This window comes from Boleophthalmus pectinirostris, unplaced genomic scaffold (genome assembly GCF_026225935.1).
Source record: "Boleophthalmus pectinirostris isolate CB_2022bp ecotype Guang Dong unplaced genomic scaffold, ASM2622593v1 HiC_scaffold_12, whole genome shotgun sequence".
NCBI lineage: Eukaryota > Metazoa > Chordata > Actinopteri > Gobiiformes > Gobiidae > Boleophthalmus > Boleophthalmus pectinirostris.
This window is the reverse complement of record NW_026571018.1, coordinates 40566951-40584450: the sequence shown is the minus strand read 5'-3', so window position 1 is coordinate 40584450 and position 17500 is coordinate 40566951. Positions and strand designations below refer to the sequence as shown.

General features: G+C 48.8%; 2 protein-coding genes across 8 annotated transcripts in view; one reads left to right on the top strand and one right to left on the bottom strand.

Moving 5' to 3' along the window:
• Positions 1-377: 377 nt before the first annotated feature.
• vps26c (VPS26 endosomal protein sorting factor C) lies at positions 378-9898 on the top strand. Of its 2 annotated transcripts, XM_055148990.1 has the most exons (8): positions 378-471; positions 1371-1514; positions 2532-2681; positions 3378-3458; positions 5321-5395; positions 6008-6158; positions 8223-8375; positions 9443-9898. In XM_055148990.1, the coding sequence occupies exons 1-8, from the start codon at positions 415-417 to the stop codon at positions 9523-9525; spliced, it is 894 nt and encodes a 297-aa protein (XP_055004965.1). In that variant the 5' UTR covers positions 378-414; the 3' UTR covers positions 9526-9898. The 2 variants fall into 2 exon arrangements, with proteins under 2 accessions (XP_055004965.1, XP_055004966.1); XM_055148991.1 differs by lacking the exon at positions 2532-2681.
• Positions 9302-17500, bottom strand: part of ttc3 (tetratricopeptide repeat domain 3) — a 53130-nt gene continuing 44931 nt past the window's right edge. For 5 of the 6 annotated variants that reach the window (XM_055148956.1, XM_055148957.1, XM_055148955.1 and 2 more), the window contains 12 exons: positions 16535-16684; positions 14897-15036; positions 14623-14691; positions 14450-14546; positions 13347-13450; positions 13004-13088; positions 12783-12884; positions 12264-12559; positions 11441-11555; positions 10833-10925; positions 10163-10255; positions 9302-10046 (listed from right to left, as the gene is read on the bottom strand). In XM_055148956.1, the coding sequence (XP_055004931.1) occupies positions 9942-10046; positions 10163-10255; positions 10833-10925; positions 11441-11555; positions 12264-12559; positions 12783-12884; positions 13004-13088; positions 13347-13450; positions 14450-14546; positions 14623-14691; positions 14897-15036; positions 16535-16684 (1449 nt within the window). In that variant the 3' untranslated portion in view covers positions 9302-9941. The remainder of the gene's footprint in view (positions 10047-10162; positions 10256-10832; positions 10926-11440; positions 11556-12263; positions 12560-12782; positions 12885-13003; positions 13089-13346; positions 13451-14449; positions 14547-14622; positions 14692-14896; positions 15037-16534; positions 16685-17500) is intronic. The other variant, XR_008631594.1, reaches the window with a different exon arrangement.

Here is a 17500-nt window from a genome sequence, read left to right as displayed (position 1 = left end):
CATTCTTCTTTTTCAAATAAAAGTCTTAAAATAAAAAGCTGTCCTTCATTTTCCACAAAAAGCAACAGCACACACCCCCCCCAGACTGTAGAGGGCGCAACATTTACAGTATATAAACATACATATGTACATATGTGTGTGTGTGTGTATATATATATATATATATATATATATATATATATATATATAAAAAACACATATATATGTGTCATTGTACTGCACCATTATGTAAATATGTACCCATTTTCCTCTGGTTACATCATTATTATATATTATATTATATTATAATTCTAATATTATAATTATACAAACAGTTTTTGGTTGAAAAAAAACAAAGTCTTTTATTTTGAAGCACTTCCGCTGCGCATATGATCGGTCACGTGTTGTTGTGGTCACGTGACTCCATGGGTCGTGATGGCGGTGTCCGTGGACATCAGGCTCAAGAGAGCCAACAAAGTTTATCACGAAGGGGTGAGTTTATGTCCCGATACAGACCCGACAAAGACCCGATACAGACCCGACAAAGACCCGATACAGACCCGACAAAGACCCGATACAGACCCAAAGACCCGATACAGACCCGACAAAGACCCGATACAGACCCGACAAAGACCCGATACAGACCCGACAAAGACCCGATACAGACCCGATACAGACCCGACAAAGACCCGATACAGACCCGACAAAGACCCGATACAAAGACCCGATACAGACCCGACAAAGACCCGATACAGACCCGACAAAGACCCGAGAAAGTCCGGGATCCTGCTCCGTTTTTCTCATGTTTGATTTAATCCAATTTCACCATTTTAACGCCGAGACTCGGACACAAAACTGTGTCTCCTGAAAAACTAAACCAGGACTAAACCAGGACTAAACCCGGACTAAACCAGAACTAAACCAGGTCTAAACCAGGACTAAACTAGAACTAAACCAAGACTGTGACAGTTTTGGACCAGTCTGATCTTGTTTGAGTTATGAGACATAATTTGTTCATTTGTTTTGGTAAAATCCAGTAAATCTGTTTAAAAACAACAAAACACAAAGAAAATGTGACTTGAGTCCGAGTCGAGTCGAGGACAGAACAGTTTTTTTATTTACGACTCAATTTACAGTTTTAATATCAACCTCCACAAACCGGGAACAACGGTTTTTGATTTGGAAAATTTGCTCGTTCTTGGCTGAGAACAAACTCGTGACGTCATGCGGTGATACAGGAAGTGCTCCACTGGGTTTTTAAAGTCCACACACAGTTTGACTGGGACAGTGTCCAGGCGTCCAGAACCTTAAAGCTCAAAGGAACCGAGCAAGAACCTTAAAGGAGGTTCTCAGCAGGTTCCTGTAGCTCACAGTTGTTTTGTTTCGTGCAGGAGGTTCTCAGCGGCGTCGTGGTGCTTCAGTCCAAAGAGCCCCTCCCTCACCACGGCATCCTGCTGACTCTGGAGGGGCTGGTGAACCTGCAGCTCAGCTCCAAGAGCGTGGGCGTGTTTGAGGCCTTCTACAACTCTGTGAAGGTAAATCCAGGTCAGAGGAGGAGGTCCAGGTGTTTGGAGGAGGTCCAGGTGTTTGGAGGAGGTCCAGGTGTTTGGAGGAGGTCCAGGTGTGAGGAGGAGGTCCAGGTGTGAGGAGGAGGTCCAGGTCAGAGGAGGAGGTCCAGGTGTTTGGAGGAGGTCCAGGTGTGAGGAGGAGGTCCAGGTCAGAGGAGGAGGTCCAGGTGTGAGGAGGAGGTCCAGGTCAGAGGTGGAGGTCCAGGTGTTTGGAGGAGGTCCAGGTGTGAGGAGGAGGTCCAGGTCAGAGGAGGAGGTCCAGGTCAGAGGTGGAGGTCCAGGTGTGAGGAGGAGGTCCAGGTGTTTGGAGGAGGTCCAGGTGTGAGGAGGAGGTCCAGGTCAGAGGAGGAGGTCCAGGTCAGAGGAGGAGGTCCAGGTGTGAGGAGGAGGTCCAGGTCAGAGGTGGAGGTCCAGGTGTTTGGAGGAGGTCCAGGTGTGAGGAGGAGGTCCAGGTCAGAGGAGGAGGTCCAGGTGTGTTGGAGGAGGTCCAGGTCAGAGGAGGAGGTCCAGGTGGAGGAGTCCAGGTGTGGAGGAGGTCCAGGTGTGTGAGGAGGAGGAGGAGGTCCAGGTGTTTGGAGGAGGAGGTCCAGGTGTTTGGAGGAGGTCCAGGTGTGAGGAGGAGGTCCAGGTGTGAGGAGGAGGTCCAGGAGGAGGTCCAGGTGTGAGGAGGAGGTCCAGGTGTGAGGAGGAGGTCCAGGTGTTTGGAGGAGGTCCAGGTGTTTGGAGGAGGTCCAGGAGGTCCAGGTGTGAGGAGGAGGAGGAGGTCCAGGTGTGAGGAGGAGGTCCAGGTGTGAGGAGGAGGTCCAGGTGTGAGGAGGAGGTCCAGATGAAGCAGTAGAGGGTGAAGATATTAGAGACCCAGATTTCTACATTATAGTTTATCATCTCTCATAATACTGCTGTGTCTCTGCCCCTGTCTGCTCCTGTCTACACCTGTCTCTGCCCCTGTCTGCTCCTGTCTACACCTGTCTCTGCCCCTGTCAGCCCATCCCCCTCCTGAGCAGCAGTATCGAGGTCTCTCGCTCGGGGAAGGTTCCTGCAGGACAGACCGAGGTCCCGTTTGAGTTTCCGCTGGAGGCCAAAGGCAACAAAGTCCTGTACGAGACCTACCACGGCGTCTTCGTCAACATTCAGGTACCGCGGCGTCTTCGTCAACATTCAGGTACCACGGCGTCTTCGTCAACATTCAGGTACCGCGGCGTCTTCGTCGACATTCAGGTACCGCGGCGTCTTCGTCGACATTCAGGTACCGCGGCGTCTTCGTCGACATTCAGGTACCGCGGCGTCGACATTCGTCGTCGACATTCAGGTACGCGGCGTCTCGTCGACATTCAGGTACCGCGGCGTCTTCGTCGACATTCAGGTACCGCGGCGTCTTCGTCGACATTCAGGTACCGCGGCGTCTTCGTCGACATTCAGGTACCGCGGCGTCTTCGTCGACATTCAGGTACCGCGGCGTCTTCGTCGACATTCAGGTACCGCGGCGTCTTCGTCAGGTTCTTCGTCCAAACTTTTATCGATGAGTTTTTAGATCTGATCGATGGTTTTAAATGTGGCGTCTGATCCTCAGACTCTGGATCTGTGTCGTATCTGATGATTCACACTGTTGAAGTTTTTCTTAAGGCTGAATCTCTTAAATATGAAGCGTTCGTCTCCGTAGATCTGAGCTGTAACTTGACCCGTTGTTTCCACGGAACGTTCCATCCGGAAAGTGACACAGTGCAGCTTTAATCTGAAAACAATGGTGGTGTTTGTGATGTTTGAGTTTGTAAATGTGAGCTGGTCGTTCAAATAAAAGTGTAAAATGTTTTGTAAACCGTTTGTCCTCAGTACACGCTGCGCTGCGACGTCAAGCGCCCCCTGCTGGCCAAAGACCTGAGCCGCACCTGCGAGTTCATCGTGCACGGACAGGTGAGTCGCTCCGGGTCGGGTGAGTCGCTCCGGGTCGGGTGAGTCGCTCCGGGTCGGGTGAGTCGCTCCGGGTCGGGTGAGTCGCTCCGGGTCGGGTGAGTCCCAAATATCAAAACCAGATCCTCATTTTTCATAAATATCAATCAAATAAAAAAAGTCCCACTGACGGAACCTTTAGAACAATCTGGACCTGAGCCAGAACAAGTGTAAGAGCAGAGACTAAACCAGGTCTAAACCAGGACTAAACCAGGTCTAAACCAGGACTAAACCAGGTCTAAACCAGGTCTAAACCAGGACTAAACCAGGTCTAAACCAGGTCTAAAACTAAACCAGGACTAACCAGGTCTAAACCAGGTCTAAACCAGGACTAAACCAGGTCTAAACCAGGACTAAACCAGGACTAAACCAGGACTAAACCAGGTCTAAACCAGGTCTAAACCAGGACTAACCAGGTCTAAACCAGGACTAAACCAGGTCTAAACCAGGTCTAAACCAGGACTAAACCAGGTCTAAAACCAGGTCTAAACCAGGTCTAAACCAGGTCTAAACCAGGACTAAACCAGGTCTAAACCAGGACTAAACCAGGTCTAAACCAGGTCTAAAACCAGGACTAAACCAGGACTAAACCAGGTCTAAACCAGGACTAAACCAGGACTAAACCAGGTCTAAACCAGGACTAAACCAGGTCTAAACCAGGTCTAAACCAGGACTAAACCAGGTCTAAACCAGGACTAAACCCAGGTCTAAACCAGGACTAAACCAGGTCTAAACCAGGTCTAAACCAGGTCTAAACCAGGTCTAAACCAGGACTAAACCAGGTCTAAACCAGGACTAAACCAGGTCTAAACCAGGTCTAAACCAGGACTAAACCAGGTCTAAACCAGGACTAAACCAGGACTAAACCAGGACTAAACCAGGTCTAAACCAGGACTAAACCAGGACTAAAAGGACTAAACCAGGTCTAAACCAGGACTAAACCAGGTCTAAACCAGGACTAAACCAGGAAACCAGGTCTAAACCAGGTCTAAACCAGGAAACCAGGTCTAAACCAGGACTAAACCAGGTCTAAACCAGGACTAAACCAGGACTAAACCAGGTCTAAACCAGGACTAACCAGGACTAAACCAGGTCTAAACCAGGACTAAAACCAGGTCTAAACCAGGACTAAACCAGGTCTAAACCAGGTCTAAACCAGACTAAACCAGACTAAACCAGGACTAAACCAGGTCTAAACCAGGACTAAACCAGGACTAAACCAGGTCTAAACCAGGACTAAACCAGGACTAAACCAGGTCTAAACCAGGTCTAAACCAGGACTAAACCAGGACTAAACCAGGACTAAACCAGGACTAAACCACTAAAACCAGGACTAAACAGGTCTAAACCAGGACTAAACAAACTAAACCAGGTCTAAACCAGGACTAAACCAGGTCTAAACCAGGTCTAAACCAGGACTAAACCAGATCTAAACCAGGTCTAAACCAGGACTAAACCAGGACTAATCCAGGACTAAACCAGGACTAATCCAGGACTAAACCAGGACTAAACCAGGTCTAAACCAGGTCTGAAGTTGGGTTCTCAGGGATCTGGACAAATGGAAACAGAAAATAAAATTGTATCATTAAAAGTGGAAAATCGGGAAATCGTCTGAACAAAGAACAAAGAGGATTTATTATTGTGATCGAGTATCGACTGTTCCTAATCTGTCCCTGTCTTGTCCTGTCTTGTCCCTGTCTTGTCCTGTCTTGTCCCTGTCTTGTCCCTGTCTTGTCCCTGTCTTGTCCCTGTCCCTGTCCCTGTCTTGTCCCTGTCTTGTCCCTGTCCCTGTCTTGTCCCTGTCTTGTCCCTGTCTGTCCCTGCAGCCTCAGAAGGCCAAAGTGTCTCCGTCCCCCGTCTCGTTCAGCATCAGCCCCGAGACTCTGCACAACAACCGAGAGGTACAAAAAAAACTCAAAAACTCAGAGTTTTATTCACTTAAAACCAGCTCACTGTCCCTGTCTGTCCCTGTCCCTGTGTGTCCCTGTCTGTCCCTGTGTGTCCCTGTCTGTCCCTGTGTGTCCCTGTCTGTCCCTGTGTGTCTCTGTCTCTGTGTGTCTCTGTCTCTGTCCCTGTCCCTGTGTGTCTCTGTCCCTGTCCCTGTGTGTCCCTGTCCCTGTCCCTGTGTGTCTCTGTCTCTGTCCCTGTGTGTCTCTGTCCTGTGTGTCCCTGTGTGTCTCTGTCTCTGTCCCTGTGTGTCCCTGTGTGTCTCTGTCCCTGTCCCTGTGTGTCTCTGTCTGTCCCTGTGTGTCCCTGTCTCTGTCCCTGTGTGTCCTGTCCCTGTCCCTGTGTGTCTCTGTCTCTGTCCCTGTGTGTCTCTGTCTGTCCTGTGTGTCCCTGTCCCTGTCTGTCTCTGTCCCTGTGTGTCTCTGTCTCTGTCCCTGTGTGTCTCTGTCCTGTCCCTGTGTGTCTCTGTCCCTGTCCCTGTGTGTCCCTGTCCCTGTGTGTCTCTGTCTCTGTCCCTGTCCCTGTGTGTCCCTGTCCCTGTGTGTCTCTGTCCCCGTCCCCGTCAGAGGGCGTGTCTTCCTCAGTTCTGTGTCCGCGGGCGTCTGGACGCGTCCTGTTGTGTGGTCAGTGAGCCTCTGCGGGGGGAGGTGGTGGTGGAACAGTCCGACGTCCCCGTAAAGAGCATCGAACTCCAACTGGTGCGAGTGGAGACGTGTGGTCAGTCACACAACACACACACCCCTACACACACACACCTATACACACACCCCTACACACACCTATACACACACACCTATACACACAACACACACCCCCTACACACACCTATAAACACCACACACACCTATACACACACACACACACACCCCTACACACACACACTATACACACACCCCTATACACACACACACCTATACACACACTACACACACCTACACACACACACACACACACACACACCTATACACACACACACCTATACACACAACACACACCTATACACACCAACACACACACACACCAACACACACACACACACCTACACAACACACACCACACACACACACACACCCACACACACACCCTACACACACACACCTGTACACACACCCCTATACACACAACACACACCCCCCTACACACACCTATAAACACAACACACACCTATACACACAACACACACACACCCCTACACACACACACCTATACACACACCCCTATACACACACCCCTACACACACCTATACACACAACACACACACACCCTACACACACACACACCTATACACACACACACCCTATACACACACACCACCTACACACACCTATACACACACACACACACACCTACACACACCTATACACAACACACACCACACACACACTACACACACACACCTATACACACACCCCTACACACCTACACACACCTATACACACACACACACCTATACCCCACACACACCTATACACACACACACACACACCTATACACACACACACACACCCCTACACACACCTATAAACACAACACACACACTATACACACACACCCTACACACACACCTACACACACACCCCTACACACACACACACCTATACACACACCCCTACACACACACACCTATACACACACCACACACACACACCCTACACACACACACCCCTACACGCACACCCCTACACACACACCCTACACACACACACCTATATACACACACACCTATACACACACACCTATAAACACACACACACCTATACACACACAACACACACACCCCTACACACACACACCTATACACACACCCCTACACACACCTATAAACACAACACACACCTATACACACAACACACACACCTATACACACAACACACACACCCCTACACACACACACCTATACACACACCCCTACACACACCTATAAACACAACACACACCTATAAACACAACACACACCTATACACACAACACACACCTATACACACAACACACAGACCTATACACACAAACCTATACACACAACACACACACCTATACACACAACACACACACCTATACACACACCCCTAGACACACACACACACACCTAGACACACACCCCTACACACAGACACACACCTACACACACACACCTATACACACACCCCTACACACAACACATATACACACACATACACACACACCTACACACACACACCTATACACACACCCCTACACACAACACATATACACACACACACACACACCTACACACACACACCTATACACACACACGAACTACAACTGGTGCGAGTGGAGACGTGTGGTCAGTCACACACACACACACCTATACACACAACACACACACTTATACACACAACACACACACCTATACACACAACACACACCTATACACACAGCACCTACACACAACACACACATATACATATACACACACTTTATTCAAAATATGATATCATATTTCTGCTCAATATCATATATACTCTTTATATCATTTGTGTGTGTGTGGACATGTGTACTTGGACGTGTGTAAAGGCTGAATTCTCTTTCTGTGAGTAAATGTGTGTATTGGACGTAGAGACGTTCTGATCGTCGCATCGTGAGTTTGAGTTGATGAGTTTGAGTTTATTTTGGGCCCAGAGTCTCGTCAATCCGTTAGTCATCGTCCCTGTACTTGGTTACCGTGGTTACCGTGGTCACCGTGGTTACCATGGTTACCATGGTAACCATGGTAACCATGTACTTTTGTCTTTGGTGCCCTGACCGGCCCGTGTGTCCAGGCTGCGCCGAGGGCTACGCCAGAGACGCCACCGAGATCCAGAACATCCAGATCGCGGAGGGCGACGTGTGCCACGGTCTGCCCATCCCCATCTACATGGTGTTTCCCCGACTCTTCACCTGCCCCACCCTCGAGACGCCCAACTTCAAAGTGGGTGAGTCTCCGAGCCCGAAACCTCACGAAACGCACCGGCGAACGCACAACTACACTAAAACAGCAGAAAATTAAACCAAACGTTTGTGTTTGGTTTGTGTTGTTTTGTGTGTGACTGTTTTCTTTTGTGTGAGTTTATTTCTAAAATTATTCATGATTATTTTTGTGTAAATTATATTTTGGTCGTTTCTGTTCAGTTGACGACAGCGACTTGAACAAAACTCCACAAAACTCGTGGAGAAACGACCTGAGTCTGTGTGAAAATCTGGATCCGTCTGAAGTGATTCGATTTTGGGTTTGGTTTTACGTGTTCAGTATTTATCAGTTTTATAGTTTGTGGTGGAGATAAAAACAGGAAGTGTTTCTAAAAAAAATAATAATAATCATCTGCCTTTATCATCGACACAGAAAATTCCTTTCCACAAACCGTTTTTTGCACAAAGTGAATGTTTCTGTAACGACGACGTTTCTTTTTTGGTCCAGGGTCATTTTACTTCAGTTCACCCAAAAATAAAAAAAAATACAGTTTGATCCGTCACATTGTTCATTTGTAAAGAAAACTGGTGTAAGTCAAAAGCCAAAGACAAAATCTCACATTTTCTCCTGATTGGACAAACTGTTGCTAAAATATCACAATTTCATATAAAATTTAAATAAATGTCAGATTTGGATTAATTGATTTCCTCTTTTTCCAGACACACCTTGGTTTTTGATGTTGGACAATAGTTTGAAATAATCTGTAATTCGGCGACCACACAAAAAATCAAAAATTGAAACTTTGACTTTTATCAAAATTTGACAAAGTAGGATTTAACTCTCTGGGTGAACGGAGGTCGTGATCTTTAGGCAGAGACCGAGAAGAACCTGGACGTGTCTCGGTCTGAAGTACCTTTTAAAACTTTGTTGATATTCTGGACTCAGGACACGTTCAGTTTTATTATGTTTTTATTTCTTTAAAACAGAAGTTCACAGAAAACATTAAACTCAGAGAAAAGCAGCTCCGTGCAGATTCGACTCCGAGCTCCTTTCCAGCTCCTTTAAATATTTCTGTTCCGTTTCTTCCCTCAGAGTTTGAAGTGAACATCGTGATCGTGCTTCAGGACGACCACCTCATCACGGAGAACTTCCCCCTGAAGCTGTGCAGAGTCTGAGCCCGGCTCTGCTCCTCAGAACATTCCAGAAGGTCTGAGACGGAGGAAAACAAACCTCAACGCTGTGACACCAACAGAAGGAAGAAGGTTTAAGTTCCACAAACGTCTGACTGTCCACGTTTGTCACCGCTCAAATCACCAGCTCTTTGGCTTTGTAAAGACCAGGAGGACCTTCAGGAGGACCTTCAGGAGGACCTTCAGGAGGACCTTCAGGAGGACCTTCAGGAGGACCTTCAGGAGGACCTTCAGACCTTTCCAGTGGAGATGAAAAAAAAACCTTGAAGTGTTTAAATGTTTTTTTAATAGTGTAAAATGTAAAATCATGAAACTTAAAAATAAAGAATGAACAAAGAGTTTCATTGATTCCACAAAAGTTGTGATTCGGACAGGGCAGGTGCGGGCAGGTGCGGGGCGTCTCAGATGTGTCTCTTGGTCGACAGGGCAGGGAAGTCCTCAGGCAGCAGGGTGTGATCTCGACAGGTGGGACAGGTGCTCTGCTCCTTCAGCCACGAGCGGATGCACTAAACCGACAGGAGCAACGTGAGAAACGGCAGGTGCCAAGGTTCGAGAACCAAAAGAAAAACAGGAAAAACTGCCCTTTTTTGTCTGTGTGGGCAGAGGGGGCGGGGCTGCGTACCTCTCGGTGGAAGCTGTGTCGACACTCCAGCACACACATGTCCTCCTCACTCATCTCGTCGTGGCAGATGATGCACGGATCCTCAGAGTTTAACTGAAAAACAACAGACAAAAGTCCAGAGACAAAACCTGAGACACAAATGTCCAGAGAGTCAAACTAAATAACATTTCTGACTGAGTCGTGTCTGGACTCTCATGTTCTGCGTCTCGTTGTGTTGAGAAACAAATAAAACAAATATTTCCCTTCATTTTCCAAAATCACCTGGTGCAGCATCGTTTTTAAAAAAGTTTTTGTTTACACGGAGCCTCGTAAATCCTCCATCGAGTTCGGTCAGAACGACACAGAGTCTCTGGGCGACGCCGACGTCAAACCCAAACCTGGAGCTTTGATTTCATTGCAGTTTGAAGTTTTACTCACAGATCTGATTAAACTGGTGCATTAGTGAGCGGCTCGCCTCTCCACAGATCTGATTAAACTGGTGCATTAGTGAGCGGAGTTTTACAGAATCTTCACTTGAGCTCGAGTTTTTACAAAGATTCATTTTCAGTGGAGAATTCAGAGTTTGTGTGTAAAAGACGAGAACAAACGACGGGAAATGTGTCTGATTTTAAAAATAGCGGAGCGTGTGAACGGGGCCGGAGTGTGTGAACGGGGCCTGAGTGTGACTCACTGCGTGGACGTGTGCGCTGCGTGGAGGATCCACAGTCTGCCACACGGAGGCGACGTTTCCTAAAGGAGGAGTCACTCTGGAACGAGTCCTCACCTGAAACACACACACACCAGTACACACACACATACACATATACACACACACACACATACACACACACACACACATACACACACACACATACACACACACACACACACACACACAGACACATGCACAGAGACACACACACACAGACACACACACACACATTAGTGAGTCTGATGTTATAATTTCACTTCATAAAACGTCCAAAACACAAAAATACAAATGAATCAAAATATTTTCATTGATCTGCCCGAAAACATCGACCACAGACTGAAACTACCAGGAGAGTGTGTGTCTGTGTCTGTGTGTGTGTATAGGTGTGTGTCTGTGTGTGTATAGGTGTGTGTGTGTATTGTAAGTGTGTGTTGTGTGTGTGTGTGTATTGTAAGTGTGTGTTGTGTGTGTGTGTGTATTGTGTTTGTGTGTGTGTGTATATTGTGAGTGTGTGTTGTGTGTGTATTGTGTGTTGTGTGTGTGTGTGTGTATTGTGAGTGTGTGTTGTGTATGTGTATTGTGAGTACCTCTTGTTGGTCCAGGAGGATTTGTGTGACTCCTTGGATCACGTCCATCAGACTCAGACTGTGGAAGGAACCACTGGACGAACGGAACCTCTGGATGTGTGCGCTGAGCTCGGCCCTGACACACAAACACACACGACACCATGACACACAACACCCTGACACACAAACACACACGACACCATGACACACAACACCCTGACACACAAACACACACGACACTGACACACAACACCCTGACACACACACACACACAACACCATGACACACAACACCCTGACACATAAACACACACAACACCCTGACACACAAACACACACGACACTGACACACAAACACACACAACGCCATAACACACAACACCCTGACACACAAACACACACGACACTGACACACAAACACACACGACACCCTGACACACAAACACATATGACACCATGACACACAAACGACACCATGACACACAACACACACGACACCATGACACACAACACCCTGACACACAAACACACACGACACCATGACACACAACACCCTGACACATAAAAATACAACCCTGACACAAACAACCCTGACACACACAACCCTGACACACAAACACACAATCCTGACACACAAACACACACAACACTGACACACAAACACACACAACACTGACACACAACTTGCATCTCACCACAACAGTCACACTAGTGCACAGTCACACTCGTACACACAGTCACACTCGTGCACACAGTCACACTCGTGCACACAGTCACACACGTGCACAGTCACACTCGTACACAGTCACACTCGTCACACTTGTTGTGTGCGTTGGTACATTTACCTGTTGGTGTCGGGGAAGATGGCCCCCAGTCTCTCCAGGGCACGTTCAAACACTGTGGTGGGGGCGGTTGCCGTGGTTGCTGTGGTTGCCGTGGGTGGTGCGTTGGGTGGTGCGTTGGGCGCGGTGGTGGGCATGGTTGGCGCGGTGGTTGGCGCGGTGGTTGGCGCGGTGGGTGCGGTTGGCGCGGCGGGGGCGGTGGGCGTCTCCTGGGCTTTCTTGGGCTTCTTCTTCTTGCTCGGGGAGGCGCTGGTCACCGCAGGAGGTTGTGGAGGCGACAGAGACGACGCCTCAGGGACCTGCACATGTGCACCAGTCACATAATCAGAGGGGGAGGGGCTCCGTGTGTGTATAGTGTGTATAGTGTGTGTGTGTGTGTTTAGTGTGTGTGTGTATGTATAGTGTGTGTATAGTGTGTATAGTGTGTGTGTGTGTGTGTGTGTGTAAAGTGTGTATAGTGTGTATAGTGTGTGTGTGTGTGTGTGTGTATAGAGTGTATAGTGTGTATAGTGTGTGTGTTACCTGCACAGACTGTGTGTCTGGGTTCAGTGTGTTGTTCTCTGGCTGCAGGTCGCTCAGTTCAGCTCCGCTCCTCAACTCCTCCACCAGCCTGGTGTAGTGCTCCTGAACACACAACACACAATATAACACACAACACCTGACCCTGACCCTGACCCTGACCCCTGACCCTGACCCCTGACCCCTGACCCTGACCCCTGACCCGTGTGTGTTCATGTTCACACCTCTGTGGACGAGATCTTCTTTTCGATCTCCTGGACTCCGGCTCTCAGACGGTTCAGTGTGGCCTCCAGGTCCTGAGGAGAGAACCTGCACACACGAGGACGAGGAGACGTGAGGACGAGGAGACGTAGGACGAGGAGACGTGAGGACGAGGAGACGTGAGGAAGAGGAGACGTGAGGACGAGGAGACGTGAGGAAGAGGAGACGTGAGGAAGAGGAGACACGAGGAAGAAGAGGAGACACGAGGAAGAAGAGACACGAGGAAGAGGAGACGTGAGGAGGAAGAGGAAGAGGAGACATGAGGAAGAGGAGACGTGAGGAGGAGGAGGAAGAGGAGACTCTGACCTGTGGGCCACTTCGCCCAGACGCCAAATCAGGCCCTGACTTTCTGCCAGCTCCCGGCGCAGCGGGTACAGGACCTGCTCCTGTTGAGTCTGCAGCACCTTCACCTGCAACACCAGGACCACATTACCCACAATACACCAGGACCACAGTACCCACACACCACAATACACCAGGACCACAATACCCACAATACACCACAATACACCAGGATCACATTACCCACAATACACCAGGACCACAGTACCCACAATACACCACAATACACCAGGACCACAGTACCCACAATACACCACAATACACCAGGACCACAGTACCCACAATACACCACAATACACCAGGACCACAGTACCCACAATACACCACAATACACCAGGATCACATTACCCACAATACACCAGGACCACAGTACCCACAATACACCACAATACACCAGGACCACATTACCCACAATACACCAGGACCACAGTACCCACAATACACCAGGACCACAGTACCCACAATACACCAGGACCACAATACACCACAATACACCAGGACCACAGTACCCACAATACACCAGGACCACAGTACCCACAATACACCACAGTACCCACAATACACCACAATACCCACAATACACCACAATACACCAGGACCACAGTACCCACAATACACCAGGACCACAGTACCCACAATACACCAGGATCACATTACCCACAATACACCAGGACCACAGTACCCACAATACACCACAATACACCAGGACCACAGTACCCACAATAAACCAGGACCACAGTACCCACAATACACCACAATACACCAGGACCACAGTACCCACAATACACCAGGACCACATCACCCACAATACATTACGACCACAGTACCCACAATACACCAGGACCACAGTACCCACAATACACCACATTACATTGAACTGTGTTGTGTTGTTGTGTTGTGTAGTTGTACCCGAGCAGTGAGGGACCTCCTGGAGGCTATGCTCTCCTGTTCTCTGTGTCTGTGTGGTTGGTTGTTTGGTTGTGTGGTTGGTTGTGTTGTGTGGTTGTGTGTGGGTGTGGTTGTGTGGTTGTGTGTGGTTCTGTGGTCCTGTAGTTGTGTGGTTGTACCTGAGCGGTGAGGGACCTCCTGGAGGCTCTGCTCTCCTGTTCTTTGCAGCGTTGGAGCTCCTCCTCCAGACTCATCTTCTCCGCAGCGGCCTGGTTACTACAGGGGGAGGACAACATGGACTTCTATGACTATTTCCTTAGCCAGTTCCATCCGGTGGTGGAGCAGGACGTACCTGAGCTGAAGGAAGTCCTGGAGTCTGGACTTGTGGGCAGAGTTCTTCTCCCTGATGCTCCTCTTCAGTCTGAAAAACAAAAGTGTAAAAATCAGAGCGAGAAAATCAGAGCTCACTCAGGTGCCTAAAGACGTGTTGGTGGTGTTGTTGGTGGTGCTGTTGTTCCTGGTGGTGCAGGTGGTGGTGGTGGTGTTGTTGTTGTTCCTGGTGGTGCAGGTGGTGCAGGTGGTGGTGTTGGTGTTGTTCCTGGTGGTGCAGGTGGTGTCAGTCTGACCTGTGCTGCTCTTGCTGCAGAACCTCCACCTCCTGCTTCAGTCCTCGCAGACGTTCCTGATGTTCCTTCTTGTCCTTCTGATCCTTCTTCACCTCCTCCTCCAGTTTGTGTTGGAACAGAGACAGTTCCTTCTGTGTCACCTGCAACGCACAACGCACAACACACACATGTGAAACACACACACACCACACAACACACACACGTGAAACACACACGACACACAACACACACATGAAACACACACGACACACAACACACACACGAAACACACACATGACACACAACACAAACACGAGACATACACACATGATACACAACACACACACGAGACATACACACATGACACACAACACACACATGTGAAACACACACACACCACACAACACACACACGTGAAACACACACGACACACAACACACACATGTGAAACACACACGACACACAACACACACACATGAAACACACACATGACACAACACACACACGAAACACACACATGACACACACACATGACACACAACACACACATGAAACACACACGACACACAACACACACGAAACACACACAAGACACACAACACACACATGAAACACACACATGACACACAACACAAACACGAGACATACACACATGATACACAACACACACACGAGACATACACACGACACACAACACACACGAGACATACACACATGACACACAACACACACACGTGAAACACACACACCACACAACACACACACGTGAAACACACACGACACACAACACACACATGAAACACACACGACACACAACACACACATGAGACATACACACACATGCTCCTTCTGTCACCTGCAACACACAACACACACACGTGAAACACACACACACACTCCTTCTGTGTCACCTGCAACACAAACACACACATGAAATACACACACACACAGACACACGACACACACACTTACACACACACGAGCGTGGAAACCGACCAAAGTGTGACGCGCTCGTTTGGACTCGGACACATCAGATAAAACTTTTGAAATGTAAAATTCTAAAACAGTTTAAGGCGTCGCACACGTCAGGATTATTCAGACTTAAACGATTTTGAAATGTGCAACACAAAACACAAACCACACGAGGACAATCTGAGGAGACTTTAAATCTGTGTGTGTGCGGACTGTAGCGGGATCTGTGTGTGTGTGTGTGTGCGGACTGCACCGGGATCTGTGTGTGTGTGTGTGTGTGTGCGGACTGCACCGGGATCTGTGTGTGTGTGTGTGTGTGCGGACTGCAGCGCGATCTGTGTGTGTGTGTATGTTGGGTCGGGCTCGGCTCAGGTCGTGCTCGGGTCGGACTCGGGTCGTGCTCGGGTCGTGCTCGGGTCGTGCTCGGGTCGTGTTCGGGTCGTGCTCGGTCGGACTCGGGTCGGGCTCGGGTCGTGCTCGGGTCGTGCTCGGGTCGTGCTCGGGTCGGACTCGGGTCGTGGCTCAGGTCGTGCTCGGGTCGGACTCGGGTCGGACTCGGGTCGTGTTCGGGTCGTGCTCGGGTCGTGCTCGGGTCGTGCTCGGGTCGTGCTCGGGTCGTGCTCGGGTCGTGTTCGGGTCGTGCTCGGGTCGGACTTGGGTCGTGGCTCAGGTCGGACTGGGTGTTACCTGCACGTTGGACACGGCCTGTTCCAGCTCCTCCTCCAGGGCCCTGAGCTCCTCCTGCCTCTGCTGCTTCTGTCTGTCTCTGTCGTCCCTCATGGACAACATCTCCTGCTGCATCTTCAGCTGGAGCTTCATCAGGCCGTTCACACCCCCCTGATGATGATAATCACAATAATAATAATAATAATAACACATGCACACATTTAGGCTGGTCCATCAAATGATTAAAGCTCAAGTTTCAGAACCTCGATTAGAACCTGCTTTAGGTTTTATCTCCAAAAAATGAATTAGGAAGAAATGTGAAAGAAAAAGGAGATGTTTCAGAGGAGCTCAAGCTGCAGTAGAAGTGAGAAGATGAACAGAAACACTGAGGACAGGAGACTCTTGAGACCAAACGCTGGTCACAGATCAGAAATGCAGAAGTGTTAAACTCTACATTAGTGTTAGAACTTTTTTACAACCTCTATTCCCTGTATCATATTTTGATGAACTTTTTCTAGTAATGAAAGGAACTGACCTTCTGTTGGTCAGATTTTTGAAAAAAGTCTCCCCGGACTCAAAATGAAATTTTGGTAAAGCAACAACCAGAATAAAACTGTCAAGAGCCGTTCACACCAAAGCGTCAAAAAACATAATACATAATATCGGTCTAGTCCCGGTCTAGTTGTGGTTTAGTCTCGGTCTATTCAGGGTCTAGTCCTTGTTCACTCCCGGTCTAGTCCTGGCCTGGTCCTGGTTTAGTCCTGGTGATCTGCTCGGTGATTGTGGTGTATATATTTATGTTATGTTCATGTTTGTGGTTCTGGGGTTTTTCTTCCTGACAATAACGTCGCTGTGTCTCTGGATACTCGTCCCTGATTGGTCGATGTGGCTCGTCTGACAAGAAAAGTTCAGCATTTTCAGCTTCTTGACGCTGATGCCTTGGACGCACGTCTAGAGCGCCGACGCCAAAACGCTCAAGACTCGCCG